The 18,382-nt window shown below is 38.7% G+C and overlaps 1 protein-coding gene across 1 annotated transcript in view; it reads left to right on the plus strand.

Moving 5' to 3' along the window:
* The window catches only part of LOC307125838 (NACHT, LRR and PYD domains-containing protein 3-like), a 68,657-nt gene that overhangs the window by 37,923 nt on the left and 12,352 nt on the right, over window positions 1–18,382 (plus strand). The window contains exon 6 of the mRNA XM_079816005.1: window positions 7,261–7,422. Coding sequence (XP_079672131.1) covers window positions 7,261–7,422 — 162 coding nt within the window. The remainder of the gene's footprint in view (window positions 1–7,260; window positions 7,423–18,382) is intronic.

An 18,382-nucleotide genomic window follows, 5' to 3' on the forward strand; every position in this document is an offset into this window, starting at 1 on the left:
TATATATATATATATATATATATATATATATGTATATATATATGTATATATATATATATATATATATATATATATATATATATATATGTGTATATGTGTATATGTATATGTATATGTATGTATATATGTATATGTATATATATATATATGTATATGTATGCACTGCTCTCCTTGTGTGTTTCCATATGTGTGAACACAGTTCAGCAGCGAGCCAAACTCCCTTCAAGTAAAGATTGGAGCCAGGGTGTAGTTTCCAAAACTCCTGATGTTTACTCCAATATACATTGAATGAGAGTGAAACTATCAAAAACAATACACAAATAAAGTCCTTTTAGTAAATAGAATACAAAATATATGCACAATATTAAGGATGGAATAGCAGAGTTACCAGTTGAGCAATTAACACTGAATTATATTACCAATATAACATAAAAAATAAAGAAAATATTCTCAATTTACATACCTTATTTCCTCAAATAAAAGTCTGTAGTCAATTAAACGCCGGGCCTCTGATAGTGGCCGGGGGCGTGGCCAGCATGAACAAATAAAGGCCGGGCAAAAATTAGTGTGGATAATCTCCTAAGTGCCTTTCATTTCATGTGCATTCAAGTTCATCGTAATGTAGCCTACAGTAGGGTTGTGCCGAAGGAGCGAAACCATTGTGACCATCGCCCCCCTGCTGTGAGTCTTGCGAGTGCGACGCACACTAATCCTGGTCTTTTCTATAGTTAACCTAAACACTTTGCAGGGATTGCTCTGTAAATTAAATTGACAATATTAGTGATGCATATATGCTATTTTAAATACTGTAGTCTATGAGAGATGTGACGCGTGTTATTCTGTGAAAATACCGTGTCAGGCAGGCTACACAAATGATCTTGACAATCTCTTAGCCTCTTGTCTTTTTTACACATCTTGCTCTGCATTTAACTTTAAATATTTTATTATGTACAAGAAAACAGCATAGGCTTCAAAATAAATTATTTTATTGAAATATTGTAAAGTGGTCATTTGAACTACATGAACGAACGTTTAAAAAACAATATGCAAAATCAAAATTGAATAGCTCCATAATGGATTGAGAAAAGTGCGCACAATGAGTAATTAGCTGGGTTATAAAAATAACGAAATTATATATTTTTTTAAGTAGAAAATAATATTTATGTAAAGAGATATATATTAAAATAAAAAGTGCTTAAAGGAACACAACTCTTCTTAAGTGGAAGGAAGCTTTTTTCCCTCATGTGGAATATAGAAAGCGCGGATGCATTAGTTGGGTTAGTAAAATAACGAAATTATAGTGTTTATATCGAGTCTATAAAACATGAAAGAACAACAAATATATCGGTGAGAACACTCGTTTAAACAGCATAGGCCTACACACCGGGACATTTGACTGCAAATCACATTTTTCACAATGTTGATTCTTCTTGCAATTGTAATGCAATGGACTGTGGCCTACATTAAATCTTTAAATAAAAGGTTTACACAGTCATATACAATATGACATTTCTCTTTAGCCTACTATACTTGTAGCCATTAAAACATATAATTAGTTTCAGTTTAAATATGATAATGTTATTTTTTAATTTCATTTACGTTGAAAAGTGAACAGGACACATAAGATGCATAGGCTAATGTCAGAAGACGGGGGTCTTCAATAAGTTCAATAACACTTCAATAAGTTTTGTTTTGTTGAAAGCCTTTCTTTTAAAGTGAATTTCGTTTTGTATAATTTGTATCTTAATTTTAATCTGTTTTATCAACCAAATTGCCCGGATTTAATCAATAATATGCAAATAGCCTATAACAGACAATGACATGGAGGCGGCCGCGCCGCGTGAACAACGGCTTAAATGAACTAGCCTACCAGAAAAGAAAAAAACTTTAGTCAGGGGCAGCCCTTACTATTTATTTCAGATAGGCCTATATTTGATCCAGCATGTCACAAAGGGAGTTCTGGGTTGAGCGCGCCGTCCTGAGCAGAATGAGCTTCAGAAATGAACGGAATCTTCAGGCGCTCTCCACTGGAGGAAATATTACCGCTCTTTCTACGCACACACTGCAACAGTCACAATATGATCTCATGTATGTTTTAAAAACATAATTCAACTTATAAATAATACTTTTTAATGGGCCACTTAAAATGTTTATTACAAATAAATGATTAAATTCTAAAAATAAATAAAATGAACAAAAATTTGCATGGCATTTGCAATCCTTTGAAACCACCCCAATTCCCGCGCCCCTGATGATATCTGTCCTCTGGAACGCTATCGCTTTTCATTTTAAACGGTTTATTTAAAACGGTTTATGGAAATCGAAAAACAGGCCTGCCCCTAATAAAAGCCTGCTTCAAATAAAAGCCGGTGACCTTCTGCAGTTCAGGTAAATAAAGGCCCCGGCTTTTATTTGAGGAAATACGGTATTTTACAAGAACTACTTACTGACAATGCTTTCGAAGGCTTGAACATTAAAGAAAAAGTGGAGCAGCAGTCACATGGAGCTTAATGTTTGAGAGAGCTGAGCAAACTGAACTAAACAGGGTTGCTCCCTTGCTTAGTTGGGACATTTTCAAAATAAGAGTCCCAGACAAGAAACCTACAATAATTCAACAGACAGAACCATCAGTTACTGTGCAGTAAAGACCACAGAATGAATGGTCAACCAGAACATTATGTATACCACCATGGAGAAGAGCCTTCCTCCTCTTGGCCCACCTCCCATTCCCCTAACAAACTGCCAAGTCCCCAGTCCTCTGATGACCCCTTCAGGGAGAGGGAGGAGGAGGAACAGGTCTGCCTCATCTGCCACCTACCCAGGGATGGTCTAGCCAACTGCAGCGGCCCCAGGGGCAGTTATTCCCACTTCTCCAATTCTGAGCCCGCCTGGTCCGCCCCTGGCCCTCTGCCCACTTCTGGCTAGTTTATTCTTGGTTTTGTGACAGAACCCTGATACTCCTGTATTTTCTTGACTTTGTCTGTGCGCTTGAGTTGTGCGCTTTCTTGTCTGTCTTAGGGATGAAACGATTACCGGTTTCACGATAAACCACGATAAAATTTAGTGACGGTTAGTAATATCGTATAAAATGTAATTATCATTAAAACCGCGTGTGATTATCACGATTGTGAAAACTTGCGGTAAATCTTGTCCAGTCAGCGTCAGTCTGGTGCAGGCGCAGCTGTTTTTGAATGATAATAAATGGCAGAAGGCAGTAACAGCACTCTGGGGATTGTTCAGCCTCTAAAAGAACCAAATCTGAGCCTGAGGTGTGGTCATATTTTGGCTTTTACAAAAGTCCTGAGGGAAACTTAATCGAAGATGGTCACCCTGTCTGCAGAACATGCCAGAAGAAAGTCACTGTAATAGGGGGAACACTTCAAAACTACGAACGCAAGGCAAGTGGACTTTGACCTCAATACCAAAACTACGTCTGGCAAATTATAACGTGAAGCGAACGAACAAATTCAGACAAGACTAGGGTGACATTTAAGGGATAATAATCAGGGCTTGACATTAACAACCGCCATTTGCGGGTGTAACGTTATTTCGGCTGCACACTAGCCACTCTGACTGTTGAACTTATTATAGTCTTCTCAAAAGCCATCTGTTATAATCGTGTTGCGCATTATAACCACTCACACGTGTTTTATATTGAGTTTATGAATGCAATGTCTCATAATCAGAGGCGTTCAGATTAGCTGGAGTTTTGTTTAGAGCGCGTGCCGCTCTCTCTCTTGCTGTAATCTACACTCAGAGCAGATTTAAACGTGCGATGTACACAGGAAATTCACTCATCATACAGTGGTTGACTGTTTTTGTTCTATTTCAGCAGCGAAGATAGTTTAAAAAAAACACAGCAGAACCACAGCGCATCTGATATGACTGGCACAACGCTGGCGAATTTAGGGACCGTCTCTAAAGTTACATACAACATTGGAAACGTTATACACGTTTCTGACTTCAATAGCATTTGAAGGGAATGACAGTCATACAACTGACTGTAAAGTGATCATTTAGGTGTCAGGTATGATGCACACATTTTGATATTTAATAAAATAAACTGTCAAATCATATGGAAATATGAATATGCATTATTTCACTAGGATACTGTTTGGGCTCTAACACAAAACATGCTAGATTTAAATGCATCATTGCTGAACACTGATGAGAATATTGCTTGAGAATATATTTACAGAGATAATATTAGAGATTATATTTACGACAAATTATTATTAATAATATTATTATTATTATTATGCGTTGCTATTGACAACGGCCATTAAGGAAGGAAATCCCACAGAATCTAGCTTAAAAAAGTGCAGAGCTGCTTTAGTTATTTGTTGTTTGTTGAATTTCAAATATAACACTTGTTGAAATGTTTTAAGTGTGTGCATCTCTTCTTTTTGAATACTTTCATCTCGTTTGAACAAAACCATGATAATATTGATAACCGTGATAATTTGGGTCACTATAATCGTGATGTTAAATTTCCATTCCGTCTGTCTTGTTTCATGTTCGGATGAACATGCGTAGTGTTCGGATTCCGGCACTCATGTCTAGTTTGGGATTCGGACATTCATGCTCCGTGTGTTTTGTCTTCTGCTGTGAGCATACGAGGTGAGTATTCGCTTATTCTGGAGCACTCTGTCTTGTGCGAGAGTGTGGTTTCGAGTTTGTTCAGTCCATACACTCTTCTGTCTGCGTGTGTTCTTGTTTCTGTGTAGTACACGGTTCGTGTTTACATCGACCGCATGCTTTCATGTTATGCTTTGTCTTGTGTTACGTAGCACGCAGCTTGTGTTTTTCACTGGCTGCGTGCTATCCTGTTGTCATGTTTTGCGTGAACATTTACTCGCTTCATTCGCGCGTGACATTCACTTCACAACAGACGTGAATTTGCGTCATGGGAATTCTTCTGCCAGCCGGCTCGTCTCGTTGAGAAATGGCTGACATGGGCTGTGTTTACACGTTTTTTTTGTTAAAATCTATTGTTAATGTGTGACAAAACTTAGTTTTAAGACTTTTTCAGGCGATAATGTAGCTGTTTAAAGCTTAAATCTGTGGTTTATTTATAAAAAAGAGTGCCTATTTGAACATTTTATATGCCGTTTTCGGAGTTGAGCTCCAGTGGATCAGCGGCGCTCTGCGCTTGTTTACCCCGGCGAGAGTAGCCTTTCCTCGGCTAGTCCTTCTGCCGTCTGCCGCTGGCTCTGATGTCTCTGTGGTGTCTCGAGCTATAATTCGTCTTGTGTATATGTAACGGGCGATCTTTGATCTCATGTATCTATAATTTGTTCCCTGGCAAATTGTTTAGGCTGAGGGCAAAGTGAAGTTTCATTACTTTTTTATTTTTAGGCTATAACTGTACGTTACAGTTGTAGCCGACTAGCACTGACTTTGAATGTTTGACTGAATGTTTGACTGAATTGTTTGCTTTATTTCATGTATAGCTTATTATACCTTTTACTTATACTTTTGTATTTTTGATCATGCATAAACTTGCATTTAACATAAAGAGTCTGGGTTGTGTTTCATGTAATTTAATGTTGTCACAGTGATAATCATATTGTCTGAACCAGATATTAATATACAGATTTTCTCCTCATTGTTGTCACTACTAGAGCAAGCTCCTGATTGGTTAACGCGGCGCGAATATCCGCCAAAGTTCAGATTTTTCAACTCACACGTTCAAAACGCTCAATTCGCGTCATTCACGCCGCCTCATTCGCGCGAAACACGCCGCAGAATGCCATTCCGCGTCTCTGCATTGACTTAACATGTAAATCACTCGCACGAATCGCGTCATTCGCGCCCGGTGTGAACGCACCATAACACCCATCTTGTTATCTGATTATTGATTAATTTACATGGTACACATACCATAACATACAATTTGATTTATTGTACAGCTGTACTTAAAGGGGTCATGAACTGGCTTTTGAAAAATTTTTACACTAGTAATAGGCTATTTTCTGCCTTGGTTTTGAGGCTCTCTGAAAAACGCTCTGTTTTGATGGGTGTGCCGCACTGAAGACTTGGAAGTAAATGCCCACGGCTAGGATTGGATCAAATTTGCATATTTAATGAGCTTCAGTACATGTGGAGAAACGCTCACAGGGCTCGCAAAATATCTTTATCAAACAAACACAATGATTCATCTTTCATCCACCCACGATTGATTGGAATGTTATTTTTGTATTACTTGGCCGGCCCGATCAGTGAATATAACCGCAAACCGTACACACACACGCACGCGCAAGAAAGAAATGTTATTTCACTAATTAAGATAGCCCGTCGGCAGGCCGGTGATACGTTTTGGTAACCCGTCTGAAAAACACATAGCCCCGGGACGTTGGGCTTTGCGAGCACTGGAGTTACAAGTCTGACTCTAATCACGAATGAACCAATAACACCTTCTCCAGCCTGTGACAGCGTGCAGCGTGACAGTATGTAATCAATAGATATCAAACGATCTGTAATAATGCAATACTAACACATATAAAAAAACATGTTTTACTCATATAAGTGTGTTGCACCGTTCCTGTCGGATCCAATATAGAGGGCACAGCATTGTGTTTTAATCTCAATATGTCAGCAAATCCAGTCTCGACCTGTATCTTGTTTACAATTGATTCTGCTGTGAAATGAATCGAACAAACGCGCAATGTCTTACACACGTGAGCTGGAACCGGCATGTTTATTGCTCGGTAGCTCGACCCTCCACAAGTCGGTGGGCGGGCTTGAGGCGGTGCTTCAGCATTCTATGACGTCAGTGGTCGACATATTCTGAGATCTCTCGTTTTCTGGGCCTGGTGTCAATAAAAGCTTTTCTTTGACTAACAAGGACGTTTTCAGCTCTGAAACTTACAGGATATTCTTATATCACGATGAAACCTTTATATATCAAAGGCTCAATGGAAAGTTGATTTTTCAATTCATCATCCCTTTAGAATGTATAGTATTAGAGTATATATGAAACAGTGTTAGTTCCCAGCTGGCTGTTAACATTTTAATAAGTTCTAACAATGTATGGTTTTGATAATGGGAAATTGAAATCAGATTTATTGCCCACCAACAACGTTTAAATGCCTTAGTTAAAACTTAAAATGTATTGATGATTTGTTTCTGAAATATTTTGCAGTGTTGTATTTACAGTCTTGTACAAGGGGTGCTGCAGGACCCTCAGTATCCCATATCCAGTGTCCCTGCTGCTGTATCACAAATAATGCACACTAACATGAACACTTGTTGTTGTAGATTATCTCGCTGTTTGGTGACAGAAGAAGGTTGTGATGCTTTGGCTTCAGCTCTGAGTTCAAACCCTTCACACCTGAGAGAGCTGGATCTGAGCTACAATTACCCAGGAGATAAGGGACTGACGCTGCTCTCTGATAAACTCAAACATCTGGAAAAACTCAAGTATGTTGAGCATTTACAATCATGTCTGCTGTGTGTTGTCAAGAGAAGTTTTTTTGATTCTCACAAAAAAAGATTCAAAATGCCCAACATATATTTATAACAAACAGCCAGTAATTTAACAGTGATATACATGGCTGATGGTGCTTGAATATTTTTTTTAAATGCATGTGGCAATAATCCACGACTAGGTGTGCTTTACGTAAGGAATAATTGACGACGGGCCGTTGAATTATTAGAAAAATAATGCACACCCGAGGTGGTGATGCGGTCACGACACGAAGCGGAGTCGGCCCTACAATGCCTGAGCCTGACACAATTCAGCCCGAGCCCGACAAGTACATTTTGATTGACAGCTTTTTAAAAGCCTGAACCCGTTTACAGCCTGACATTATTCAAATGTGCGTGCCACACAGCTCTTTTGCCTTCTGTCAAGAAGGACTCATTTATAAAAAAAAATTTAACATCATCTATTCACAACTAATGTAGGCTATAGGCCACTTGGAAGTTGGAACAAATAAATAAAATAAGTCCTCTGTAACATCTCAGCACTCTAAATAGGCCTAGGCATACACGTAGCCTATCAATAGGCCTACAGGCTTATAAAAAGGCTTATAGTCTTTCTTAACAAATTAAATTAAGATAAATTCTAAACTAAGATTAGTTACATAAAATTGAGATTAGGCCTAAGACAAACGAAAACGGGACGAATATACATAGGCCAACGCGTCACCAAAATTTGTCTTTCTTAACAAATTAAATTAAGATAAATTCTAAATTAAGATGGGTATTTGGCAATAACGAAATTAAGATAAAAGCTCTGCGGTATTTGCATTTTACATTTGCAAATTTACATTTAAGACTCAATTAATATTTAGTTATAATTTGAAAAAACCTTTAGTCACCAATATTAGGCTACATGTTTTTGTGGAGGAAAATGATTGAATCCACTGTGGATGGATTCAGTGCTGTCCTGCACTCACTAATGGTGCGTCCAGCAGCACTGAACACCCTTTCACTGCTGCTGCTACTGGTCGGGTTGCATAGTACTGGTTTGGCTAATTTTGCAAGTTTTGTGTAGGATGGTTTGTTGGTCTTCCACCAGCCAAGAACATCCATTTTAATTTCCATGACAGCCATTTCAATGTAGCGAGTGATCTCGTCATCTTCTCAGTCAGCTTGCCTTACATTTTCCCACTTTGCAAAATTCACCCTTTTTGCCGGAGGAGTAGGTTCGACCCCGGAGAGCTCTGCCGTTGTTTTTCCATTTTGATTTTAGGTTTACCTCAGAAGCAGTTTGCACGTTGTTGGTTGCTTGGTAACAGACCTGACAATTGATTACCGAACTCGATGGAGCGGGTTAAGATTTCCTAACTACAGATAAGATGAGAGTTTGTAAGATAGGATAAGAATCCTAAATCAAGTTAAGATTTGCTTCTGTAATACGAAATTGTGAAAAATCCTAAATTAACTCATCATATCTTTAGTTAAGACCTAAGATAGAAAGTTTCTGTAATACGCCCCCAGTTCCATATCCTCACTTATGAAATGGCATGGGATTTTTTTCAGATAATCCTCTGTCCACTTGTCTGTAGTTATTGCGACTGTGCCATCCTTCAACAAAGTCTTACATTTCTGTACTAAAGCTTCCCTCTTTTCTTTTGTCGCAATTGTCACATGGCGAGGAATAACAGAGTTTATGGGAACCCTCCCATACGCATCCCCGACATTAATTAGTTCTTGCGCCACCTCTTAAAACCCCTTGCCATTTACGATATTAAAAGGCCTAATGTCTTTACAGCAAAAGCTGACACACTTCTCCGTCACCATTTGTTTCACCTTTGCAGTAGAGCCCTGCATTTCTGCCCGACGGGCCCCGACTTTTTTACACCCCTAGGGCCGGGCTTCGGGCCAATTTTCCCGTCATACCTCAAACGCGGGCCAGCTTAGGGCCTTTTTAGGCTTCTCCTTCATTTTATATTTTAGACATTCAATAATTAAAAGAAACGAGATATGTTGCGCTGGTGGAAACAACATGAGACCATGATATTGCGAGTCTGCAACTGTCGAGACCGGCTCGCACAGTGTTTAGAGGACGGCGCTATGCAACACGCGTCGTCGCAAATGAGTAAAGCAAGCCAACACGCAAACTGCCGCAAGTGAAACTGAAAATAAGCTAAGTCTGAGATGCTCAAAAACACAACAATCTTCATTAAAACTAATGAGACTAAAGGCTCTTACCAGTGTTTAGGTCGCTCGTTCTCATAATGTGGTCTTTTATGTTGAAATGAGCTGATGAATAAAATGCTCATATCGGTTGCTTTCGTTAACACGAACTCTGTTAAATGTGCATATAGCACGGGAATTGAAGATCGGATTTATATTAATTTCGCGGTGAGGTAGGTAAGACAACCAGGTTTTTTTTTGTTTCGTTTTTTTTTTTAGATTGTGTGTAGCCCGTTTCGTTTGCGCGCGCCGTTGCGATCTGCCTGCCTCATCTTGTCAAAAATGCCTTTTTACTGTGATGGTGGTGATAGTAGGCTAAACGTTTAAACGATGCTTGAAGTGTTTTATATGGATTTTATAAGCAAGACAAGTCAAGTGTTGATTTCAGAGGCGAAAACGTTGGGTTAACTCTCTGTCGGCCGCTGGCCGCTTGGTCGTCACTTTAAATAACAAAAACTTTAATTTAACAAGCAACAAAATGCTTCATAACTTAACAAAGAAACTAAATGAAATATAACTACTTTGACATTAAAAACAAAACTGAACTATTTTAATGGCTGCAACTAATGTGTAATAGGGAGGATAAAAAAAAAACACGGGCTCCAGTCGGAGTCGGGCTGATAATTTTAATGAGCTGTCAGACACGGGCCGGGCTAGGGCCTCAGCGTCTCGGGCCAAGGCCGGGCTAGGGCCTAGTTTTGAGGCCCGTGCAGGGCTCTACTTTGCAGGGATGGGTTTTGATGCTGTAACCAGTGTTTATTTCTTTGACGAATAATTTTCGTCATAATTTTCATCAACGACCTAATTTCACTGACGAAAACGAGACGATAACTAAATAAGAACCAGTTTTATCATTTTCATCTTTGTCAGTAATAGAACAAGAACAAGTAATATGCTAAATGGCATAAAAGAATGAGACCCGGCATCAATATATATATATATATATATTTTTTTTTTTTTTTGCCATCGTGTTTTATTCTCCTTTCAGGTGACACAAGACTATATGTAGTCTATTACAATATATAACATTATCTACTTTCTCCACATTTATATAATTCTGTGCATCACTAGAATATTTTGTCCTTTTTGTTGAGCATCACCTTCCTCTGGCCTGCGTCTTGGAGATGTGAGGGCCATCTGTGCCAAGGTCTGCTGGTGGCCCATAATCTCAGCATCTGAAACTAATAAAAATAAGTTTTTATTTAGTTGTTTTCATTATAATATAAATTTAATTTTTGTTTTCGCTGAATCATAACACAGCCTCGCTGGCTGACGCCTCATCACTTTCCTTTCAAGTTCGGTACTTAAAGATCACTTCTATCGGTGCCATTGGTGCTTTTCCCTCTCCATATGCCATTTTAGAAATCAAAACAGTACATAAACTATAAATCCACATGGAAATCTTCTATCAAACAGCTCATCACTCGTGAGTTGCGACACGCCCACCACATGCGGAACTGAACTGTGTGATTGGTGCGTTCAAGTCCTCCTGGGATGTTCGTATTTACGAAGTGAGAAGTCGTGTTTACGACATCATGTGCATTCAAGTCTCTTTGGTCGGAGTAAGAGGGCGTTGTACCTTCTTTTAATGAAATTCAAAAAAATACAGCAAGGTTTGTTAACTCTGCTTATAGAAAATGAAGAACTAAGAATGCGCATTAGCTGAGTTTTAATCTTTTACATTTTTAATTAATCTATGAAGCCACTGTAAACTGTATTGTTATACATTAGGCTAATTGTTATATTACAATGATAGCTTCCTTTGTTGTAAATGACAAAGCCTGACAGTGTCACTGCTAAATACCCGTTATATTCAACTACAGACGTTGCATCCATTGATTCCGCCATGTTTCTCACTGACACACCTCCAACTCAAACAGATCGGGGCTTAAAGAAAATCCTGAACTTCCCACTGGTATTTACGACTTTGTGGTGGCGTTCATGTGCATTCAACTCGTACATACGATCTTTATGACCTGACTTGAATGCACCAGATGTTGTTACATGTATGCCCTGTCTGCCGTGTTCATTGTGTTTTCAGTTCAGTCCCTGTGACCTAGTTTCTCCCCAGTCTGTATAATTAGTTATTTCTATCACCTGTGTTCTGTTAATCACCTCGTTAGCCCTGTGTAATTATGCTGCCTTCACGTGCTTTCGGAAATTTCCTAATTCCCACTTCAGAAGTCGTGATTACGAGCTTGTTGCATTCAAGTGCTTTGTTGTAGGAGTGAACAGGAATCATGGTGGACACCAGGTTATTCTTGCCTATTTATTGGGAAAATCTTATTAAAACCAACAAAATATGTAGTCTCCCATGCATCGACAACCATAACATTCCAGATAGTCCGCTTTCTGCTAGTGATGGCCAAATGAAGCGTTTCGAAGCATTATTGCTTTCTGATACAATTGTGTCGAAAATGGTTCATTACTCGAAGCTTCATTCGGATAGAAATTGCAGTGGTGAAGTAAATGTAATGCAACAAAGCTGACAACCATAAAATGCAAGTAGGCTTATATGTTAACGCCCCGTTTATTACGTGTTTACCGAGGCGATCAAAGCTGAAACGGTGTTAGTGCTGTGAAACTCATTTAGGTGAATTTTACAGATACTGATGAATTTCATGTGTTCACCTTGATAATAAAACATTAAGCATTGTGTGTGTGTGTGTGTGTGTGTGTGTGTGTGTGTGTGTGTGTGTGTGTGTGTGTGTGTGTGTGTGTGTGTGTGTGTGTGTGTGTGTGTGTGTGTGTGTGTGTGTGTGTGTGTGTGTGTGTGTGTGTGTGTGTGTGTGTGTGTGTGTGTGTGTGTGTGTGTGTGTGTGTGTGTGTGTGTGTGTGTGTGTGTGTGTGTGTGTGTGTGTGTGTGTGTGTAATTATTTCTTTATACAAGGACAGAAGATCAGACCAGCTTAAAAAAAGTTGGAAACATCACATAAATTCTAATGGTTTCTATTAAAATACCAATAGGAACCATTGGCTTTTACCATTTAAACCACTACAGAATTATTTTTGGTAGTGTGTTTGGGACAAATTCCATTAGGATTTAATGCCCCCACCAATAGAACCCAACATGTATCAGTAGAGACCACTATAATTCCCATTACAACCAATAAAATTCCCATAAACCATTAAATCCAATAGAATTTCTGTAATGGTTTCTATGTTTTTTTTTGCAGGGCAGTATCATGTGTGAAAGCTTTGTACTTGTGTAATGTAGCAGAGGGTTTATGAAGTTTCTGTCTTCGATGCATTTTTTTATGTAACAATGTTCATATGTTCTCTAATTAATAATAATAAAAAGAAATAAAATAAAAAAAATATGGCAGAGGGTGACACTGAAATAAATTCAATCCACTCTCCTCAACAATAACGCCAATCCAAACACCGACTACTATAACCCACGGTGTTGCCATGGTTTGGCTTCACTTTTATGAGAAATTCAGCCGCCAGGTTTCAAACCTGTCAACACTGGATTGGGCTGTCAAAGCAGTCAGGTGGTTCACTACAGGAGTGAACTAGTGTGTGACTAATGACGTAATGATACAAGCTCCGAAGCAGTGGTTCATCGCAAGGACCGTTCGAGTTTGAAGCAAGCTTCGGAGCGTCGGTGTCAGACGTAACATCACTACTTTTTTGCTGATTCTTTCATTTCAGTCAAATGCAGGCTATTTTCGCTGTGTACCAAACATACAATATGCTTCATATGATTACTCTTACATGTAAATATGTACTACATTAATGTCAAGACAAGACGACCTAGCTGTTTTGGAAAAAAAACAATAAAACCACACCTGCCACAGCAGTCTAGTTCTCCCCGCCACCATGTTTAAAGCTTATGACACGCCCATCCCGGGAATTGGGGTATCAAAATTATTTCCGAACTTCCCAGTGGTAAACACGACATCAGAGGACGTTCATGTGCAATTTTTACCTAGGAAACTCGTATTTACGATAATTCCGATAGCACGTGAAGGCAGCATTAGTTCTCAGTTTTCCCTCAGTGTTTGTCGGTTCTCGTTTCATGTTGGATTTGTTCGTTCCTGAGTTTTTATTAAAGTTTCCTGTTCTCCCGGTATCCTTGTTTCCGTGAGCTCATTGCCTGCCTGCCTGCACGTCTGTTTGTAACAGATGTGATCCTGAGTGGACTAGAAGCCTGATTGACATGTCACATGAAAGCTAGTTTCCTCATCTTTGAAAACGGGCCTGATATGTGCATCATCATTTCAGTTTATCAACTGTACGCGTCATAAAAGTGGCTCACACACTCTGTAAACAACCCAAAATGGACGAGAAGCGAGACGGAGCGAGTGAAGGAGATGCTGAATGAAGATGTAAATTCAGTGATATAGTGGTTTCCATGGTTACCCCTGTAAACAAAGGCACTACTTCACCTTTCTGACAGCGCTTGTGTACTGACACTTCACTTTTGAACTTTTTAGTCATGATTAGGGCTGCCACTAACGACTATTTTTATATTGATTAATCTATCAACTAGTGTTGTCACGATACTGGAATTTCTAACTTCGATACAATACCTAAAAAAAGTATCGATATTCTATACCATTTTCGATACCACGGGGAAAAACAATTTTAAAATAGCATTGGATAATCTTCATTACAGATGAATCCATTAGTTACACAAGTTAATGAGTCAAGAGCAGTAAGTGATCGTTTGTCTTTTTGTAGTTTGAATAATAAATAGCCGCTGTCCCTTTAAGACCTGACACACACATGGATCCCAAACACTGTTCCTGTGTTACACATTCTCACTGAACTGTTTACGACTGTGTTTACGTTAATGCTCACCAAGATGGTCACTGAGACATTTTTTGAGTGTATTTGACCATTAATAAACTGGAAAAAGGAGCTCATTATAGCACATCTATGTCAGAGGCGGCTTTATTACGGTATGTGTGTGTGCGCTTCAGATGTGAGCGTGAAATCTGCGGGAATGAGTAGAATTAACGTTATGTGCAATCCGCGCGAAATTCAGACCAGTCACACCAATAGAGTGCCGAAGTTATGACGTCACTTTGTAGGCCAAAACGCGGAAGTGAGTTAGCATTTTAGCACTTCCGGTTCCCTCGCCCTAAAGTCTATGGGTTTTTTTAATGGGTTTTTGCTAAATCGCCTGAAATAAGGTCTGTGGTTAACAAAGCCTCTAAATATTTTCACGTTTTGATCTATGACATAAAACACATTAGTTAAAACCTGCTTGCGATTTTTTTAAAAGCTTTATTGTGTCTTAAAAACGGTGGTTGCTAACAAGTTGCTAAAAGGGACTACATCCTTTGGCGGAGACTTTAGACGTCATCGTGACAAACAGGCAATCTCTCACTAGCCTGCGTTTCAGCCTCACATATGAAGAACTTATGTGGCGTGAATAAATCGCGCTATTCGTGCGAAGTTGGATGCTTGAACATTTTGAGTTTCCTCGCTTCATTCGCGCGTGACATTCACTGCACAACAGACACGAATTCGCCTCATAGGAGGAGCTTCTGCCAGTGGCTCGTCTCGTTGAGAAATGACTGACATGGGCTGTGTTTACACGTCTTTTTTTGTTAAAATCTACAGTTAATGTGTGACAAAACGTAGTTTTAAGACTTTTTCAGTCGATAATGTAGTTGTTTAAAGCTCAAATCTGTGGTTTATTTATAAGAAGAGTGCCTATTTTAACATTTTATCTGGTGTTTTCGGAGTTGTGAGCTCCAGTGGGTCAGCGGCGCTCCGCGCTTGTTTAGCCGGCGAGAGTTGACTTTCCTCGGCTAGTCCTTCTGCCGCCTGCCGCTGGCTCTGATGTCTCTGTGGCGTCTCCAGCTATAATTAGTCTTGTGGAGATTTAACGGCCCATATTTGCTCTCATGGATCTATAATTTGTTCCCTGGCAAATTGTTTAGGCTGAGGGCAAAGTGAAGTTTCATTACTTGTTTATTTTTAGGCTATAACTGTACGTTACCGTTGTAAAGTTAGCCGACTAGCGCTGACTTTGAATGTTTGACTGAATTGTTTGCTTTATTTAATGTATAGCTTATTATACCTTTTACTTATACTTTTGTATTATTGATCATACATAAACTTGCATTTAACAAAAAGAGACTGGGTTGTGTTTCATGTCATTTAATGTTATCACAGTGATAATCATATTGTCTAAAAAAAACATTAACAAAAGATAAATCTCAGAGAGGCACGCATAAACAAAATTAGTTTCTATCATTTTTGGAAAAAACGAATGGGCAATATTTCTCATGAAAAAGTGGATAAGTGTTCATACACAGTGCAGATCATAATGAGCGAGCGTGTTTTTCAAATAAAGTTTGAGGAAGCTTGATGATGACGTTGATCCGCGACCGTGGTGTGCTGTAGTCCGTTTATAGCCTACCGTTAACATTTTATATCTGACGGCTTTATTTAGGCTTCAAAATGTATACATTTTGGATTAATTTATAAAGATTATCTTGATAGACAAAACGTGTAAGGGTCATAACTCTTTGTTGAACACAGATCTTATTTTTTGCGATTTTCCAAAAGTCTATGGGGAAAATGCATGGCTTTTCGATCGAGGGAACCCATCCGCCGCTAACTTCCGGGTTGGCCTACAAAGTTACTAGAGCCCGACCGATATATCGGCGGGCCGATATTATCGGCCGATATTAGGCTTTTTCCTAAACTATCGGTATCGGCATTTATGATGGCCGATAAATTAATATTTTTTTTAAAATAAAAAAACCGGACGAAACACCTCTCAAACACATTGAGTGTTGGCGTTTCATAGTTTGTCCACCAGAGGGCGCTGTACAACATGCCGGCTGGCAACACCACCAGCTGATCTAGCAGAGTCATGCTGAGCTTCAGCGCTGTGAGCGTTGCATTCACAACACAGATCATCCGCGAAATGCATGTAAGTTGGCAACGAGACATACATTGCTTGAATTGAATAACAGTTAAAAGAACATCCCCATCAGTTCTCTTAACTCAAATAACATGACACAATTTGTAACTGCCAAGTCCAGTTTTGCTGTTACATGTAAGCCAAGAGAGCTGGTAATTACGCTAGGTTACAGTTGACTGACTTATTTTACCTCGGACAATGTGACTGAATAAGATGTATTTCTTTAATAGTCTGACAGTTTGACAGCATGAGACGTATCATCTCTCCCCTGCCTGTTATTTTGAAAAAGTATACATATTTCTAAATTATAACTTATCATAGACGCTAACCACAAAGCTAGCGTAATGCCATGGCTATCAGTGGGAGACCGCTAACATTAATGCGCCTTGGAAAACACAACAAACTTATTCTGCCTAAATAAAGTAATGATTACTGTATTTATAACTAGCATATTTGTAGTTCCAGTCTCTGCATTGTAAATCGTAAGTTAGGCTCGTGAAGAGTGAACGAAAGTGCGTGACTTCGTTCAGACGCCGCATTAACGAGTCAAATAATGAATTACACGAGTCATCATCAATAACGTTAGTAGATTTTAGAAGGCAGGCAGCAAATGATGATTGAAAATGGTTTGTGGTAGCTTGATGGATAGAATTAAAAGTGCATGTAAAGGGATAAGCAAGTTGACATTGTAATTATAAGGTGGCTCATATTTATACTGTATATAGTTTATGTTTTGCTGTTGTTGTTATTTATCAGAACTTCTAGAACTTAACTGAATATTTTTTTTCCAGTCTTGCTAAAAGTTATATTTATAAAGCTTACCACATCTATTAATACTGGTAACTTTGATTTTTTGTTTTTGTTAGCCTATTGTGTTTTCGTCCAAACGACTTTAAGTTTCATATCTTAAGTTTGTATTTTTATACATTTTATTTATCAGAACTTTAATATATTTTATGTTCCTCTGTTCTGTTGTGACAATAAAACAAACAAGTTTATTTTTAAACTGCATTATCATATTATTTTAGAGAGGCTGAGGGATCATGAATAACTACAAATAACTAATGTATAAGGGAAATCTGTTTGTGTTTTTTTACGCGTTTCTGTTATTTTATTTTTTTATTTTTTATATATATCGGCTGATATATCGGAATATCGGATTTTTAAGTGACCAAATATTTGTATCGGTATCGGCCTTAAAAATCCTTTATCGGTCGGGCTCTAAAAGTTACGTCATAACTTCGGCACTCTATATTAACACTTACATGCAGTCATGAAGAGAAATCCAGCAGCCACGCGTTCGCCGTGTTCAGAGGGTTAACCGGACTGAATGAGAGGAGGCGGGTGCGTGTCACTCGCTTTCGGTCGGAGAGGAGAGCGCGGCTGGTATCGATACTGTAGAAAATGAGTAACGTATCGTTTCAGATATTTCAGTTTCGATACATATCGATATTTTTGACAACACTACTATCAACTAATTTATCAATTAATCTATCGACTAATTTATCACAATCCTTTTCAACAATTTTACTTAAAAACATTTTATTTAACTTGCAACTTTGGCATTCAGTAGTGTACTATAAAAAAGTATAAATGTAGACAACACATTGTCACAGAATATTAGATCCGGCCCTTTAAGACCTGCACGGACCAAATTCATTGTAACACATCCGATTTCTCACTCAACACAGAATACGTTCACTAAAGACATATCCGACTGCGTTTACCTGAATACTCACCAGGACGTGCATTTTTACATATTTTTGACCATTCAAACCCAATAAAACTGATTGAAAGGTGTGTTCGCGCAGCTCTCCAAGTAGGGCTTGCAGCAGCCTGCGGTGGATA

The sequence above is a fragment of the Gobio gobio genome (genome assembly GCF_949357685.1).
Source record: "Gobio gobio genome assembly, chromosome: 1".
Lineage (NCBI taxonomy): Eukaryota > Metazoa > Chordata > Actinopteri > Cypriniformes > Gobionidae > Gobio > Gobio gobio.